The sequence below is a fragment of the Cervus elaphus genome, chromosome 5 (genome assembly GCF_910594005.1).
Source record: "Cervus elaphus chromosome 5, mCerEla1.1, whole genome shotgun sequence".
Taxonomy (NCBI): Eukaryota; Metazoa; Chordata; class Mammalia; order Artiodactyla; family Cervidae; genus Cervus; species Cervus elaphus.
Genome location: NC_057819.1, coordinates 68,856,842 through 68,876,382, shown reverse-complemented (window position 1 = coordinate 68,876,382; position 19,541 = coordinate 68,856,842). Strand labels below are relative to the sequence as shown.

General features: G+C 39.3%; 1 protein-coding gene across 4 annotated transcripts in view; it reads left to right on the top strand.

Annotated features, from left to right (window-relative positions):
- Positions 1 to 19,541, top strand: part of KLHL2 (kelch like family member 2) — a 154,854-nt gene that overhangs the window by 69,926 nt on the left and 65,387 nt on the right. For all 4 annotated transcript variants that reach the window (XM_043902693.1, XM_043902692.1, XM_043902695.1 and 1 more), the window contains one exon: positions 12,075 to 12,237. In XM_043902693.1, coding sequence (XP_043758628.1) covers positions 12,075 to 12,237 — 163 coding nt within the window. The remainder of the gene's footprint in view (positions 1 to 12,074; positions 12,238 to 19,541) is intronic.

The window sequence follows — 19,541 nt, the reverse complement described above, 5'->3', positions numbered from 1 at the left end:
ACACATGTGAAGTTGTTCCCCATTAACTATTTTGTGGAACCTGGTGAACAGTGATGGTTGGATAAAATACTTTCCCATTTTAATAGACATTACAGATTTTGGAACAAAGAAGAAATATTTGTTGGTGGAAAAATAATGAACCCTTGGTAAAGGACTACTCAAATGGATCATATTGAGATTTTCATTTTTCACTTAATAATTTTCCGATTTTCAAGCACATTTGAATGAAAGTTTAACCCAATCCTCTATTTATAATGCTTTGGATGATTATTTGTGTGTAGGCCAGATGACTGACACACAAAAGAGACAATGAATATAAACTGTTTTGACAGTTATATTTGGCAGTTAATTTGGTGATCATCATTCATAGTTGTAAATATATGCAGCACCTTTGCAAAGTCAGAGTTGTCCTTAGTCCCCAATGTTAAGAGATGGTCTGTTCTTTGAGTTAACTGATAATCTTGGCCTTTTAAACTTGTTTCTGTTTTAATTAAAAAAAATATGTTTGAGGCCCACTGGTGGCACTTGTCAATTCCTGTTTTCTTGTTTAGATAGTGACTTGAGGCCTCAACCTCACGGCCATGATTTAACCAGCTTAAGTTCTGGTTTTGAAGGTAATTATTTGTGAAATGCTGAGGTTGTTGAAAGGAAGACTCTTGGAGGATCTGATGGAGATACGGAAGAGAATTTTGACTTACAGGAGTAAAACGTATGTTCAGTTTTTTGAGAGATCAGCAGTCATGTTTTTTTATTTGTGTTGATTTTAGAGAGGAGAGACTAAAGGAGAGGAGATTAAAGTGGATTAATTCTGAGTAATTATAGGAAAACTGGAATGAAATATTCATTTTAGAAGAGGGAATTACCTGCTTTCTGTGTTCCAGTTACTTTGCTAAATGCTGAAATGCTGCCTTTATTTAGTTTTTGTAACATGCTGGAAAGAGGGTTGTTTTTTTCTTTTTTTACACATCAAATAATTGCAGCTTTGAGTGGTTTGACTTTCTAGGGTGACACAGTGAGTATGTTGCTCATACAGCCTTCAAGGCCAGAGTTCTCTGACTCTGGAGCTTGTGAGTAGTTTACATTCTCCATTCTTTTCATATAATTCCATTCTGACCCTGAAGCTGTACAGGAACTCAGTAACAGATTGTGGATTAATATTTATGGCTCTCCTAAGTGCTGTCATACCTGTGAACTTTAGACTCTGAGATCCAGAGACCACTGTGAAGGGCAGAAGAACTTAAGTGATGGAAACTCCACATGTCCCTACTAAATGTAAGCACTCCCTTTTAGAATCCGGGTTCTAGGGTGGCTGATCACTTCCCAATCCCCAGAACTTAGACTAGTGATTGGTATTAATTAAAACAATTGTCAGATGAATAATGAAGGAACGCCTATAAGATAGACTGGCATGATATCACACAGGCGTGGCCCTGTGTGATAAATAGAGGCTGAGACAAGCAAGAAGTCCTGGCAGGACAGGAGGAAGTTACCTGGGAACAACCACTCTGTTATCTTCTGGGCACAATTTTAGTTTCTTGGAGAAGTGGTCAGTGCATAGTAATGTAGGGTCCACTGGGAAAGGAGCCCTAGGTAGAGGCATCTAGGGGCACATGAACTAGAACTGGGTCACTGGAGAGCGGAACATCACTGTCCAGGGCCACATCAGTGTGGGCAGAAATAAATGTCCAGTGGATCGAGCTGCTTAATTAGAGCTAAGACGTTCTCTCTGCTTAGAGAGAAGATTAAATTCAGATCCAAAGCTGCCAATTATGCAACTGATGGATGCAAGGGTGAGAAGGCAAGCTGGCTTTGAAAGGCCCTCTTTATTTATTCCACTGCGTGTCAGGAAAAACGAATCAAGTGGGAATGTTCAGTGTTTTGTTTGTTCAGCATTGTCTTATGTTCCTTGAGTTCAAAGCAAATGTAACTGATGTCCATTAAACTCTTTCTAATGTGACTGTAGGTTAAAGCTGTATATTAATTTACTTTTATAATATGATTGTATCTTATTGCAGATATTTTAGAAATATTAGTGTGTTTAACCATTATTAGTCTTCATTATCATTGATTATAATATTTCATTATGTGAGTGTAGCCTAATTTAGTAAATTGCCATACTGTTAAACCTTTAGTTTTTTTCCCCATACTCTAATAAGGAATGCTAAAGTAGAATTCATGGATGTAGAGCCTATTTCATTTTTTGAACTGTTTTCTCAAAGTAGAATCCCAGAACATACTTTCAGGGCCAGAGACTTTAAACTTTGATTTTTTGGGGAACTCTTGATGACTATTGCCTATTTCCTTTCTAAGAGAACTGATTAGTTTACAGTGACAGCAGAAATGAGCTAGGGGCCAAGACTTACTATACCTTGACTTGAATGTCTGATGTTAATCATTTTTAATCAATAGTCATAAAATACTTTCATTTTAATCTATATTTATTTGATGACTAGTGAGGTATCAGATATATTTCTTATTTTTGTATATTGTGTTGCTCTTTTCCAAATTGTCCCTGATTATATCTTTTACTTTTAGAATATTTGATGTGAAAAGAAAGCAATTTTATGTTTATTGTGAATGATCTGGCATAGAATGTCATCTTGTGAGGGAGAAGAAATTGTGGCATTTCATTGTGATGGGATTGAATGTTCAAAGAATAGAAGCCTTGAGTCAGTGCTAATATGCTACTCTGGTCATGTGTCAGGCAGTGTTAAAGGTTGACCAATTTTTAAAATTTTTTCAACAACTCTGCAGGCAGATTGTCTTCATTGTAAATTTGAGCCAGCAGCTATGAAAAGGGTGGTATAAGAGGGACGTTCATTCTGTTTGGAAGCTGTATTGCTCCCATATTTTTTCTTTTTGTGCTCCCTTTGCCTTTCCCCCTCATTTATTTTATCACTGGAAATGACATCAATTACAAATATGTTCTGCGTAAGAGTCAGCCGCTTGTAAAACTTTTACTTCTGGAAGAAGTTTTTCCTGGAAGGTGATATGTTATTAACTCTAAATATGAATTAATAATAAGATGGTTTTTCTTTTGACCCTACTGACATCCCAAGGGATGAAGCTTGGGTATGGGATGTGTTGGAAGGTGAGGTAGGTGCATTTAGGGAGTAAAATGAAACACTTAGCAGGAAAGACAGATCGGGGTGGGAAGTCACAGCTGGGTGCACAGACTGGAGATCTGGCTGCCTGTGGCCCAGCATTAGGGCTCTGAGACACAGCGGTGCCTATGGGGGGGAGCCCTGGCGGCTCGGTGGCAGAGGACCCACCTGCCCACGTAGGAGACGCAGGAGACGTGTGTCCAGTCGCGGGGTGTGGAAGAATCCCTGGAGAAGGACATGGCAACCCACTCCAGTATTCTTGCCTAGAGAATCTCGTGGACAAAGGAGCCTGGCGGGTTACCGTCCATGGGGTCACAAAGAGCTGGACGCGACTGAGTGACTGAACACACGCACAGCACAGTGCAAGTGAGGTGGCAGGATGCCAGAGACAAACATTTCCTGTTTCAAAACTCTGTCCCCAGCCAGGCCTACATCCCACAAAGAGGAAGGAAACTTTCTTCTTCCTTCTTCACACCTACTGCCCCCTGAGGTCATAGCCATCAAGAAGTAGTACTGTGTTCATTGCTATTGTGGTTTGTAACGATTTTTAATACTGTTTCTATGAGTAAATGGCAAGGTGTGTCACATAGCCAATTACAAAAATAAGATTGTGGCATATGACTTACTTGTAACTTGGGGACTAAAGGGAGATTTTAATTTTTATTTATTTCAAAGATTTTATTATTAATTTTTTGGCTGTGCTGAGTCTTCATTTCTGCACACAGACTTTCTGTTATTGCAGCCAGTGGGGTTTACTTTGTTGCAGTGCACAGACTTCTCACTGTGGTGGCTTCTCTCATTGCAGAGCATGGGCTCAAGGGCTCTAGGGTGCTTGGGCTTCAGTGGTTGTACCTCCTGGACTCTAGAGCACAGAATCAGTAGTTGTGGTGCTGCATGTGGAATCTCCCCAGACCAGCGATGGAACCCATGTCTCCAGCATTGGCAGGCAGACTCTTAACCACTGGAAAGAAAGTGAAAGTGAAGTTGCTCAGTTGTGTCCAACTCTTTGCGACCCCATGGACTGTAGCCAACCAGGCTCTTCAGTCCATGGATTTTTCCAGGCAAGAGTACTGGAGTGGGTTGCCATTTCCTTCTTCAGGGGATCTTCCTGACCCAGTGATCAAACCTGGGTCTACCGCATTGGAGGCAGACAGACGCTTTACCATCTGAGCCACCAGGGGAATTACCTTGACCACTACCTTAACTCTGGACAACCAGGGAAATCCCAGATTTAAGAAGAGGTATGCTAATGAAAGTTATAGGTTGTATTTCATAATGAGGCTTTTTTAGTCTAACAACATACAGCCTCTTTAACTTTGGGGATAATTTCTACCCTCTGCTCACACCCTTTGGATAGCTATTTTCCTTATTTTCACATTATTCCTGGCATACAAGGCCCTGGCACTTTAAACAAACAGGTTCTTCTGATATGGTTACAAGATGACTGCAAAATTAATAAAAATTTGCTTTTTGGCAGTGCGCTAACTGTAATGTTAACAGTGACTGAGCTATGAGCATCATGTAAGCATCATTCCCAGGCATCTGGAAATCTTACATCTATATAATCAGACCCTGTGGTAGTGTCTTCTAATAAACATCCCTTAAAGGTTCAGGATTCAAAAGATTTACTACATAAATTATTTCACTCTATAGAGTAGGTGCCCAAGCTAAAAATAAACTGCATATACTAATAGCCAAGCAGAAGGTGTGTATTTGTCTAAGCGAGACATCTTATATGTAATTTGGCTTGTCAGATAATGTGAAGTAGGATGGAAGTTTCTTACTTTAAAATGTGCAGCTGGTGTAAGATGTCATATGGGCGCTTATTGTTTGGCTTGGGTGTGTTCCGTGTCTGATGTTCGACTTGTCTTCAGGAATCACTGGTAGTTTTCCCCCTACTTCTTTGTTCGTTGCAGAAAACATCTCCACAGTATAAGATGTTTAGGCTTTATGTGTCTCCATATGCTGGAAATCAACATATCTAGATGGAAAATTTTTTTTCTGCTTAACAAAATGATAACATATGAAGTTAAGTTGATTTAATCAGCTATCATGTTCCTCTGAGCACTTCAAGAGCTATTTATATGAACAAGAAGAGGAACATGTAGAACCTCTTAAGGTTCTACAAAACACTAGCTTGAGAAAGACTAAAGGTAAGGACTTTCCTTGTGGCTCAGACAGTAAAGTGTCTGCCTACAATGCGGGAGACCCAGGTTTGATCCCTGGGTCGGGAAGGTCCTCTGGAGAAGGAAATGGCAACCCACTCCAGTACTCTTGCCTGGAAAATCCCATGGATGGAGGAGCGTGGTAGGCTACAGTCCATGGGGTCGCAAAGAGTTGGACACGGCTGAGTGACTTCACTTCACTTCACTTCAAAGGTCTTTCAGCTTCACAATACTCAGAGGACAGGCCAAACTGTGGTAGTCTCTGGTGAGTGTGGTAGTCACTAAATAAACAGCTCCCCTTACCATTGTGAGATTGGCTAGAATTTTAGAGATCCAGGAAGGCATTTCTTTCTTTGGCTGCATTGGGTCTTAGTTGTGGTAGGTAGAATCTTCGTTGCTGTGTACAGGATTTGCTAGTTGCGATACACAGGCATTTCTCTAGTTGTGACTCACTGGCTCAGTTGTTGCTACATGGCATGTGGGATCTTAGTTCCCAGACCCAGGATTGAACCCATACCCTCTGCATTGGAAGGCGGATTCTTAACCACTGGACCACCAGGAAAGTTCCCAGAAAGGCATTTCTTTACTTGCTTCTCCCTGACTTTCATTAGAATGTGACTGTTTAAATGGTACAGATTTATTATTGAAATTTTAGAAAATAGAGATCAAAAGAAGAAAATAGAAAAGCCTCCATACTACTGTTAACCAGAGGTAATCCCAAATAACAATTGTGGACTGTTCCCCTAGTACTGTCTCTGTGATCATGTATATGTGTGCTTAATAAAAGGGGACTGTTTAAAAATTTGATTTTTTTACACTAAATATATTAGGAACAAATGTCCTAGTCATTAACTATTCATCTCTTTTAATTCAGTGGGCCCTCCATATCTTCAGGTTCCACATCTGCTGATTCAACCAACCACAGGTTAAAAATTTGAAAAAACAAAACAAAACCAATTTCAGGAAGTTCTAAAAAGCTTTCGGCTGGTAGCTCTTCACATAGCATTTCAGTGAGATGTTGTTGCTTGTTAAGTGCCTGACGTAGTAATTACTCGGTAAATGGAAGCAACTGCAAGAATGCAATTGAAGTGATTGTCGTCTTTATTGTTGTTGTGGTGGTTTTGGACCTATACTTTGGTGGTTGTGTCCTATACTTTTGTAGCCCTGTGGACGATAGCCTGCCAGGCTCCCCTCTCCATGGGATTTCCCAGGCAAGAATAATAGAATATGTTGTCATTTCCTTCTTCAGGGGATTTTCCCAGTTCAGGGATCAAACCCACGTCCCCTGCATTGGCAGGCAGATTCTTTACCATTGAGCTGCCAGGGAAGCCCATCATCTTTATATTACCGAAAAGAGCAGTATTACAGATTTAGAAATTAGACAAGCACTTCATACTTACAGATGGGTATGAAGGTAGTGGAAAGAACACTAGACCAAAGAGTTAGTGAATTTGATTATATCCCTATTCCCATATGGCGCAGAGGTAGAGACCCTGTGTGCCAATGCAGGAGATGCAAGTTTGATTCCTGGGTTGGGAAGATCCCCTGTAGGAGGAAATGGTAACTCACTCCAGTATTCTTGCCTGGAAAATCCCATTGACAAAGAAGACTGGCCGGCTACAGTCCATGGGATTACAAAGAGACATGACTTGGCGACTAAGCAGTTACAGCACGCACTAGCTCTCTTCTGACAGGCTGTGGAACTTAGTCAGATCTTTTGGCCCCTCTAGGATTAAGTTTCTTCATCAGACAAGTTAGGAGGTTTGATTTGACTTGATCTGAAAGCATCTAGCTCATAGACTGTCAGCTGTTTGATTCCCATTGTGAGTTATAGCATCTGCAAGTTGCGTGTGTTTTGTTTGGTTGTTTTTTAGCTGGTCACAGAGTAATATGGACAGTTGGTGTGGCCTCAGTGCTTTCCTATTTTCATCATAAATGACTCATGTTCAACAGGGATCATGTAAGCCTGAGCCAATTGTTATAAATAATTGTTTTTGAAGCTGTATATGATTAGTTTAATAATTATGAGCTATTGAAGTTTCAGTTGTCTGACTCATTGTGACCCCATGGACTGCAGCACACCAAGCCTCCCTGTCCATCACCAACTCCCAGAGTCTGCTCAAACTCATGTCCATTGAGATGGTGATGCCATCCAACCATCTTATCCTCTGTCTTCCTCTTCTCCTCCCACCTTCAGTCTTTCCCAGCATCAGGTACACAAAGTATTGGAGTTTCAGGTTCAACATCAGTCTTTCCAATGAATATTCATGACTGATTTCCTTTAGGATGGACTGGTTGGATCTCTTTGCTGTCCAAGGGACTCTCAAGAGTCTTCTCCAACACCATAGTTCAAAAGCATCAATTCTTCTGCACTCAGCTTTCTTTATAGTCAAACTCTCACATCCATACATGACTACTGGATAGCCTTGACTGATGGACCTTTGTTGGGGAAGTAATGTCTCTGCTTTTTAATATGCTGTCTAGGTTGATCATAACTTTCCTTCCAAGAAGTAAGCGTCTTTTAATTTCATGGCTGCAGTCACCATCTGCAGTGATTTTGGAGCCCCCCAAAATAAAGTCTGACACTGTTTCAACTGTTTCCCCATCTATTTGCCATGAAGTGATGGGACCAGATGCCATGATCTTAGTTTTCTGAATGTTGAGCTTTAAACCAACTTTTTCATTCTCCTCTTTCACTTTCATCAACAGGCTCTTTATTTCTTCATTTTTTGCCATAAGGGTGGTGTCATCTGCCCATCTGAGGTTACTGATACTTCTCCCAGCAATCTTGATTCCAGCTTGTGCTTCATCCAGCCCAGTGTTTTTCATGATGTACTCTGCATATAAGTTAAATAAGCAGGGTGACAATATATAGCCTTGGCGTACTTCTTTTCCTATTTGGAACCAGTCTGTTGTTCCATGTCCAGTTCTAACTGTTGCTTCCTGTCCTGCATACAGGTTTCTCAAGAGGCAGGTCAGATGGTCTGGTATTCCCATCTCTTTCAGGATTTTCCAGTTTCTTGTGATCCACACATCAAAGGCTTTGGCATAGTCAGTAAAGCAGAAGTAAATATTTTTCTGTAACTCTTTTTTTTTTTTCCAGTGATCCAGAGGATGTTAGCAATTTGATCTCTGGTTCCTCTGCCTTTTCTAAAAACAGTTTGAACATCTGGCAGTTCACAGTTCATGTACTGTTGAAGCCTGGCTTGGAGAATTTTGAGCATTACTTTACTAGCATGTGAAATGAGTGCAATTGTGTGGCAGTCTGAGCATTCTTTGGCATTGGAATGAAAACTGACCTTTTCCAGTCCCGTGGCCACTGCTGAGTTTTCCCAATATGCTGGCATATTGAGTGCAGTGCTTTCATAGCATCATCTTTCAGGATTTGAAATAGCTCAACTGGAATGCCGTCACCTCCACTAGCTTTGTTCATCATGATGCTTTCTAAGGCCCACTTGACTTCACATTCCAGGATGTCTGGCTGTAGGTGAGAGATCATACCATCGTAATTATCTGGGTCGTGAAGATCTTTTTTGTACAGTTCTTCTGTGTATTCTTTTCACGTCTTGATAATATCTTCTGCTTCTGTTAGGTCCATGCCATTTCTGTCCTTTATTAGAATAAAGGACAGATGTCCATCTTTGAATGAAATGTTCCCTTGGTATCTCTAGTTTTCTTGGAGAGATCTCTAGTCTTTCCCATTCTATTGTTTTCCTCAATTTCTTTGCATTGATCGCTGAGGAAGGCATTCTTATCTCTCCTTGCTGTTCTTCGGAACTCTGCATTTAAATGGCTCTATCTTTCCTTTTCTCCTTTGCTTTTTGCTTCTCTATTGTAGTTTAGTCCTAATAAAATTGTATCATAAAACTGAGGCATTTTGAAGGATTTATTGATAAAAGGAAAATATAAATGAATTCATTTTTTGCATTTTACTAACATTTATGGTGTGTATTGCCACCATAATAACTACATGTGAATTTCTAGCCATGTGGCCGACAATTAAGTTAACTTTTATATTCCTGGCCTACATGACTTGTTATATCCTTTCCAGATCTGGGATTTAACAGTTTATGAGTTTCAGTCTCCTGTTGGATAGGTCTAGACTTGGTAGTGATGAAGTTGAAATTGGGGAAGCAAAATAAAATTTTAAAAGTCTATTATATCTGCTTTTTTTATAGACGTATGTATAAATGTGAGTGGGTATGTATATATTACCATGTGTATGTGAGTGTGTGTTTGTGTGTTCAGTTGCATTTGACTCTTTGCAATCCCATGGACTGCCAGGCTCCTCTGGCCATGGAATTTTCCCAGCAAGAATACTGGAGTGGATTGCCATTTCCCCTTCCAGGGGATCTTCCCAGCCCAGGGAGCCAACCTTCATCTCCTGTATTGACAGCTGGATTCTTTACCACTGAGCCACCTGGAAAACCTGTATGATAGCAGAGTATCAACCAATTGCTGATTTTTTTTTCATTTAAGAATATATCTTAGAAATTGTCCTATTCATATAGTTTTCTCATTAATGTATACAGAGTGTTCCATCAAATGGATGAACACCAGTGTTTAACCAATCTCCTTATGGTGGGCATTTGGGCTGTTTTATAACTTCTGCTATTACCCGTAATAATACTGTAATGAATGTTGTGTTTATGTGAGCGCTTTTGTGCATATGTTAGTGTCCCTGGTGGCTCAGATGGTAAAGTGTCTGCCTGCAATGTGGGAGGCCCAGGTTAGATCCCTGGGTCGGTAAGATCCCCTGGAGAAGGAAATGGCAACCCAATCCAGTACTCTTGCCTGGAAAATTCCATGGACAGAGGAGCCTGGTGGGCTATAGTCCATGGGGTCGCAAAGAGTCGGACACGACTGAGCAACTTCACTTTCTTTCTGTAGTGTAATCTGTAGGTTAAATTGCTGTATTGGAGGATATGTGCATTTGTAATTTTGATTAAATAGACAAATTGCTCTTCATGGAGACTGAACCAGTGTACACACACACCAACAATGTGTGGGTGAACTTGCTTCTGCTTGACTGCTTTCCCCCTCAAGGATTCCTGTCTTTGTGTATTACAAAGCAGTTTGCATTATACTATATTACACTATGTTGTCTCTGGGAAAATGCTGATTAGATGGGTGATGATTACCATTTTTATAAACTTCACAGAGACTGAATTTTACACAGAAGACCACTTTCTTAATATTTGCTGAATTAAATGGCTGTGCTATTAAGCATCATGCAATGTACTTTACATGCTTCAGAGCACAATTATTCCAGTGTAGAAAAACTCCAGTGTGCAAATTGTCAGCCTTCCATGGAGAGTCATTCCCATCACATAATGAAGCACAGTATCCATATTATATAAAAGATTTGAGTATAAACAGAGTTATTTGCACTTTATTTCTCCTATTCAGAAAGAAAAGACATTATCACCAGATACTGTTTTCATAATTTTCAGAGAAAAGTTATTTAGTTGGTGTAATTGAACTAAAAAACACAAAAAGTTGTCCTCTTCATCTTTGATTCATAACTACTTGACTGTATATGTGGACACACACACAGTTTTTAGCTTGGAGAGTTAAAGTTGCTATGGTTCCTTTAAGAAAATAAAGCAGTTTGTATTACAGAAAGACAGGGATGCACTTTTTCTCTTCTGCATTTAGGACTTACTGCATACATTTAGGAAAATTTTGAAGGATATTTAAAACTGCTGTCTCTTTTCTCATTTTCTCTTTGGGTCTCAGCTTGGAATATATGAAAATCAGTTCCTGAAGGAACTTAGAACTTACTTAATTTTTATGCTAATATGCCCAAATTACCTTTTCTAAAATTGACTATTGTTCTAATAGCTCCCCCCCACCCCCACCTTTTTGGCTTTTCTAGAAGGATTTACCAGCTTCTTTTTTATAAAGTTTTCCAAATTTGACTTTCCAATATGGTCCTTTACATAGCATTGTACTAATTTACGTACAAGTAAAAATGTTTCCATTATTGGCCTATTTGAAAAGTAATTGTGTTGGATATCATATTTATAGTGAAGACACTGGTTAAATCCCAAAGAATAACCTAATTAATACAGAGTCTTGTGGAGTTATTGAAATAAAAATATAAATTAAAAAGTTATTATTAGATAATTACTCCTTTTGTTTTCTTTTTTAAGCACATATATTTCAGAGAAGTTGCTTGCATTTAGACTGTTGAGTTTTAAATTGTTCTACCCCGCTAAGGAAAGTAGTTTGTGGTGTTACTTAGTGGAATAACAAAAAGATGAAGTTTTGGTGTGGGCTTTCCTGGTGGCTCAGACAGTAAAGAATCTGCCTGCAATGTGGGAGATCTGGGTTCAATCCCTGGGTTAGGAAGACCCCCTGGAGGAGGACATGCCAAGCCACTCCAGTATTATTACTCTGTGCTTACCCCTTCTTCACAAATCACTGAATCTCCTGACTACTCTAAGGGAAGAAAATCATTTTCATGGAACCATAGCACCCCCTTGCAGCCTAATAATTTATGTTTTTAAAATTCAAAGGAACGTTTGTTTAGATCTATGAAAAGAATTGTTAATCTAATATAATCTGATGTCTCTTACATTCTTGTGACCAAGAAGAGATCTTTGAAAGATTCCACAGAAATTACGGGGATTGGAAGGAGGCATCATCCTTTTTGCAAATAATAGTTACATTACTTGTCTATGGGATGCTGGGGTCTGGGTGCAGATCTTGAACTGTGGCTGAATCCCTGAGCCATCTGTAGACACAGTCAAGAGTAAACTTCTAGCCAGTCAGCTAAGCATGCTCACTTGTTGTGTTACAGGTACTTCTCCCAGCTGCTGGTCTGTTACAGTTACAGGATGTGAAGAAGACTTGCTGTGAATTTTTGGAATCTCAACTTCACCCTGTCAACTGCTTAGGAATCCGGGCTTTCGCTGATATGCATGCATGCACGGACCTCCTAAACAAGGCCAACACATATGCAGGCAAGTGGAATAAATCTCAACTGAATTTGAGACAGGAAGAATCTGGAAATCTTGATTTCTAATATGATTCTATAGTGATTTCTGGAAATTTGTTTCATGATTTTGGATCTGCACATTAAAAAATACATTTAAAATCTTATACTGGTATTATAGCACTGCACAGTTGAAGCATACTCATAGAGTTCTGAATTTTAAAGAAAAACATAAACTGTATATGATATTAGGCCTAAATGATAGAGAAGATAATTTTATGCAAATATTGAATCTCTGTGTTTTTCTTTCACACTGTCAGATTAATAGGGATTAAAAAAAGTGTTTACATATGAAATTAAGTCATTTAATCCCCATTTTATCCCTGCTTTTTGCAACCTTTTCTTGTATCCAAGAAAACAATTTGTGGCTTAAACATTTTCAAAGCAATGAAATCTAGCTGACTGTGAGTAGAGGAGTAACATAGACTCCAACTAGAGGCAGCCCTCTGCTTAGATTAAATGCTGGTTTTCAAGACCTCCTGGTGGCATCCTCTCCCTATAGTGGGTAGAGGCTTGTGGCTGTCCAGTCACAGAGCAAGATTATTGTCACAGCTTTGGGTGTAGCTAAAGTACTGGAGATCAGTGGAGAAATAACTCCAGAAAGAATGAAGGGATGGAGCCAAAGCAAATACAATACCCAGTTGTGGATGTGACTGGTGATAGAAGCAAGGTCTGATGTTGTAAAGAGCAGTATTGCACAGGAACCTGGAATGTTAGGTCCATGAATCAAGGCAAATTGGAAGTGGTCAAACAGGAGATGGCAAGAGTGAATGTAGACATTCTAGGAATCAATGAACTAAAATGGACTGGAATGGGTGAATGTAAGTCAGATGACCATTATATCTACTACTGTGGGCAGGAACCCTTAGAAGAAATGGAGTAGCCATCATGGTCAACAAAAGAGTCCAAAATGCAGTACTTGGATGTAATCTCAAAAATGACAGAGTGATCTCTGTTCGTTTTGAAGGCAAAACATTCAGTATCACAGTAATCCAAGCCTATGCCCCAATCAGTGACTCTGAAGAAGCTGAAGTTGAACAGTTCTATGAAGACCTACAATACCTTTTAGAACTATCTCCCAAAAAAGGCATCCTTTTCATTATAGGGCCTGGAATGCAAAAGTAGGAAGTCAAGAAACACCTGGAGTGACAGGCAAATTTGGCCTTGGAGTACAGAATGAAGTAGGGCAAAGGCTAATAGAGTTGTGCCAAGATAACACACTGGTCATAGCAAACACCCTCTTCCACCGAAATCAGATTGATTATATTCTTTGCAGCCAAAGACGGAGAAGCTCTATACAGTCAGCAAAAACAAGACCAGGAGCTGACTGTGGCTCAGATCATGAACTCCTTATTGCCAAATTCAGACTTAAACTAAAGAAAGTAGGGATAACCACTAGACCATTCATGTATGACCTAAATCAAATCCCTTCTGACTATACAGTGAAAGTGAGAAATAGATTTAAGGGACTAGATCTGATAGACAGAGAGCCTGGTGAACTATGGATGGAGCTTCGTGACATTGTACAGGAGACAGGGATCAAGACCATCCCCATGGAAAAGAAATGCAAAAAGGCAAAGTGGTTGTCTGAGGAGGCCTTACAAATAGCTGTGAAAAGAAGAGAAGCAAAGAGCAAAGGGGAAAAGGAAAGATATTCCCATTTGAATGCAGAGTTCCAAAGAATAGCAAGGAGAGATAAGAAAGGCTTCCTCAGTGATCAATGCAAAGAAATAGAGGAAAACAACAGAAGTGGAAAGACTAGAGATCTTTTCAAGAAAATTAGAGATACCAAGGGAACATTTCATGCAAAGATGAGCTCAATAAAGGACAGAAATGGTATGGACCTAACAGAAGCAGAAGATGTCAAGAAGAGGTGGCAAGAATACACAGAAGAACTGTACAAAAAAGATCTTCATGACCCAGATAATCACAATGGTGTGGTAACTCACCTAGAGCCAGACATCCTGGAATGTGAAGTCTGGTGGGCCTTAGAAAGCATCACTACAAACAAAGCTAGTGGAAATGATGGCATTCCAGTTGAGCTATTTCAAATCCTGAAAGATGATGCTATGAAAGCGCTGCACTCAATATGCCAGCAAATTTGGAAAACCCAGCAGTGGCCACAGAACTGGAAAAGGTCAGTTTTCAGTCCAATACCAAAGAAAGGCGATGCCAAAGAATGCTCAAACTGCTGCACAATTGCACTCATCTCACACGCTAGTAAAGTAATGCTCAAAATTCTCCAAGCCAGGCTTCAGGAATACATGAACTGTGAACTTCCAGGTGTTCAAGCTGGTTTTAGAAAAGGCAGATGAAGCAGAGATCAAATTGCCAACGTTGCTGGATCATCGAAAAAGCAGGAGAGTTCCAGAAAAACATCTATTTCTGCTTTATTGACTACGCCAAAGCCTTTGTTTGTGTGGATCACAATAAACTGTGGAAAATTCTGAAAGAGATGGGAATACCAGACCACCTGACCTGCCTGTTGAGAAACCTGTTTGGCGGTTAGGAAGAACAGTTAGAACTGGACATGGACCAACAGACTGGTTCCAAATAGGAAAAGGAGTACGTCAAGGCTGTATATTGTCACCCTGCTTATTTAACTTATATGCAGAATACGTCATGAGAAATGCTAGGCTGGATGAAACACAAGCTGGAATCGAGATTGCCGACAGAAATATCAATAATCTCAGATATGCAGATGACACCACCCTTACAGCAGAAAGTGAAGAAGAACTGAAAAGCCTCTTGATGAAAGTGAAAGAGGAGAGTGAAAAAGTTGGCTTACAGCTCAACATTCAGAAAACTAAGATCATGGCATCTGGTCCCATCACTTCATGGGAAATAGATGGGGATACAGTGGAAGCAATGCCAGACTTTAATTTTTTGGGCTCCAAAATCACTGCAGTTGGTGATTGCAGCCATGAAATTAAAAGACGCTTACTCCTTGGAAGGCAAGTTATGACCAACCTAGACAGCATATTAAAAAGCAGAGATATTACTTTGCCAACAAAGGTCCATCTAGTCAAGGCTATGGTTTTTCTGGTGGTCATGTATGAATGTGAGAGTTGACTTGTGAAGAAAGCTGAGCGCCAAAAAATTGATGCTTTTCAACTGTGGTGTTGGAGAAGACTCTTGAGAGTCCCTTGAATTGCAAGGAGATCCAACTAGTCCATCCTAAAGGAGATCAGTCCTGGGTTTTCATTGGAAGGACTGATGCTGAAGCTGAAACTCCAATACTTTGGCCACCTCATGCGAAGAGTTGACTCATTGGAAAAGACCCTGATGCTGGGAGGGATTGGGGACAGGAGGAGAAGGGGACGACAGAGGATGCGATGGCTGGATGGCATTACCGACTCAATGGACATGAGTTTGAGTAAACTCTGGCATTTGGTGATGGACAGGGAGGCCTGGCATGCTGCAATTCATGGGGTCGCCAAGAGTTGGACACGACTGAGCGACTGAACAGAACTGAACTGAAAGTTCACAGGAGTAACCTATAATTTATTTAGCTCTGAGTTTATAAACATTTAAAAAATTCATATTAAAAGTGATTATTAAGAAGTTTCTAATTAAAAAAATTTTTTTTTTCTAGATGATAAACCTGTTGAAAGATACAGTCCCACATCTCCAGTTTGTATCTGTGAGACCCAGTAGGAGCAAGTTACTATAAAACCTTCCAAGACTGCTGCCCCTTAGTAAATTATAGGGCCCCAAGTTTCTGCACCCTTCAAATGCAAAAGCCCCTCATCTAAACTCTACTCCACTCTGCTTACTCTGATAACTAAGGAACATAGACACCGGCAAGGCATAGAGTATCTGACAGGAGCTTTATTCCTAGAATCCATATTGCGTTTATCAAAGAAATAGTAGTACAAAGTGGTTAGTTGGGAAAAAAAGTGCTGCAGTAAACCATAATAGGTCCAGTAATTTTGAAATTTATAGATTTCTCTGGGGTTGCCTGATAGGCTTAATTATCCTTTGTAAAATTGTTTCAGTGGGAAAATGTGATCTGAGTCCCAGAATGCTTAATTACAGATAAACTTTTAGAATATAATTTCTGTAAGTTGGGGAATACATATAACATGTAGCAATATTCATATAGTCCTTTTGAGTGGGATGAGGTATTTTAAGAAAACCAAACACAAGTTTGTATTTATTGATGTGTTCCAGTGCAACCAATTCTGTTCTTCAGCTATAGAAATCCATTAGACCCCTTAATTGCTAGACATACTGCACCTGTTCTAAGTGATTTATGTTAGGAAAGCCAAGGAGGCGTTGTGCATTTTTTTTGGATAGTTTTTCCTACATAAAACAATCTCTAGTTAATACCTTTCTTGGACTGCTAGTTGTCCTTCGTACTTGATAAATGTTACTGAGTTTTAAGAGATAGAAAGAGAAGGAATAAAATAGGATTAATGCAAAAAATTTCCATACATAGTTCTCATGCTGTGGTAGAACTCTTAGTTTTACTCATATCAGAACCAACTAACTGTGTTTTGGAAGACAATAAGATTTTATTATTTCTTACTCTTCTTTACAGTTTTAAATTTATTGTAGTATATGACAGAATGTCACCGATTTTCTACTAGAATTACAACACCTCTACATCTTAGTATACAGACTCTTTCTACATAATTATGCCAAAAATTTTTTATGAAAATGTTATCACTTTCAACAAAATTACAAAGAAAATTTGATTTCTCATATTTACACACTATAATTTTAAATCAAAATCTTTTTTTTAAAAGATGTACTGCTTTTTATACCATGCATCTGAATCTTAAAATTGCTCAAGTTTCTCAGTAACATTTTACAGCATCTTTTATTATGAAAAGTTGCAACCATGCAGAAATAGACTAGTACTCACTACCCAATACTGAGAGTTGTCAGTTCACGGATAATTTCATTTTGACTATACCCTTCTTGACTTCTCTCTCCTATGTTATTATTTTTTATGTAAACTTTTCAGTGCAGACTAGTAAACATGTAAAGTATGCAAATTAGACATCTACAGCTTGATGAATTTTTGAATTCTTGTATTATTTTGGAGCAATTCAGTCATATTATTTCATCTACATATTTCTTATACTTTTTTTTTCTTTTTTCTTATACTTTTAAAGAAATAAAATTGCAGTGACCAATTTCATATAGTCAGGCTATTTCCATAACTTTGGTGTATTGATAACTAGCTGCAGGAAACTTTCTAAAACAAATGTGCATGTGTACTTCAGTCATGGCCGACTCGTTGCAACCCTGTGGACTGTAGTCCATCAGGCTTCTCTATCCATGGGATTCTCCAGGCAAGAATACTGGAGTGGGTTGCCATGCCTTCCTCCAGGGGATCTTTCCAATCCAGAGATCGAATCCATGTCTCCTGCATTGCAGGCAGATTTCTTTACTCACTGAGCCACCCAGGATGCTCTTTCTAAAATATATAATCCAGTATAATACTAAACTAAAGTAGTTCTTCATAGTGAAAATATCTGAATGTTGTTTATATCTTAAGCAAACAGAAGGTAAAGAAAGAGTCAACAGAGGAAAATACCTAGAGTTCTCTTTTTCTGCCATAATAATTGTTTTTCAATCCCTTCCTTGTTTATTTTTACAATTCAAGCACTTATGTGTCCCGAAGGCCTACCCAGACACCTAAATTGCTTTCAAGTTCAAATTAGAACATGTGAATAGATCTAAGAGAGTGGAGGTGTTTCCATAACAATGGTAATAGATGGAAGTTAAAATCTTAACTTTGTTCCCCATCTGTTAGGCTTTTAAGTAGGGTCTGAGACATACAGGCAAGAAAGAAGGAAAGGAAGAAATAAAGAGCAATAGACAAATTAATGCATACGGAAGTCCATACATACATGGAAAGGAGGGGGGAGAAAGAAGGTTGAGAGAGAGGGTGGGAAAGTGAAGAAAGTTGCATGACCTCAGGGTACTTTCTGATCCAAGGTATCACTGTGTGTTGAGACTGGAGCATCCTTATCCTCTGAAAATTCACCAGGGCTCTGGGCACAAGATCTGCATCATTCCTTTCTCTTGGAGATTGGGAATGAGCTCTGTTGTATTCATTATAGTTAAATTGTGCAGGTAGAATGGAAGAGTGAAGATATTCTATGGGAATATCTGTGAATGGTGCTTGTTTTTCTTAGTATCAGCATCTTTAGAAAAAGTAAAAATGTGGGAAACCAGGTGGAGAAGGTAGGAGGTCTGAGCAGTGCAGGAGAGTCTGCTCTGCCCAGCCTGTTGCCCCTCTCCCTTGGTTTCAGTCCCAGCCCCCACTGGCCCATGCAGTTTTCTAGGGTTGTGAACAGCCTCAAACCATGAACAGTCAAGGGTCACCCAGACCAGCCAGGCAAAATGACCTGTATATTAAACCTGGTATTCTGGACTGTAATCAACCTTTGCTATGTTCTTGAGTGGTTGTTTTCTTAGCTGAAAAGCTGTATGAAATTATTTTTGCTGTATACCTAAAAATGAAAACTTTCACATCTCCTTCAAGAGTGTGGACTTGTTTGGAGAATGCTGGTTTGTGGGCTCTTACTTCTGATGTGTTTTGAGTGATGTCTATATTTAATTCATTCCCCAAATCATTAAGACTTTGAGCATTTTTGCTGGACTGAAAATATAGAGAAGATAAAAATTGAACTTATGACTTCAGGTGCATTTTAATAGTCCCAGTAAAAGATGCTTTTGGAAGTTAGATTTTAATTTGAAATACAAATTTTATTCAGCCTTCTTTGTTGATAAACAAGTTACCAGTGGTTGACTTGTGAGAATTTCTAACAAACTTAAGAGAAGCAATAAATACCAGATTCTTAGTCATTCCAATGTCTCTACACTCACCACACTAAAAATCTGAGAAGCTGCTTAATATAGATTCTAACTGATCTTCGGGGAAATATTTACTATCATTTTCAAACCAGCTGAAACTGAGGAACCTGGCATTCCTCTGTAACAAAGCTACCTGTGAAGAAGTCCCTTTCTCCTGTCTCTGACATCCTTTCAGTTTATTTCTCATTCTTCTTTGTTTGTATATCCGAGGCCTGTCCATGAGCCCCGTGCTGCCCCACTCAGCCTTTCCACTGTGCTTGTGCCGTGATCAAGCATTTTTATATGCTGGATGTTTTCATGTGTGCCCTCTCTCCCGTTATCTTAAATGAAACTTAGCTTTTCCCCATACCTGTATGTTGGGGGCAAACTTCTTTAAGTGGCATTCCCCCTTAAAGAGAGTGACTCACCAGGAAGGTGGGTAGGAGGGTACACTTCCAG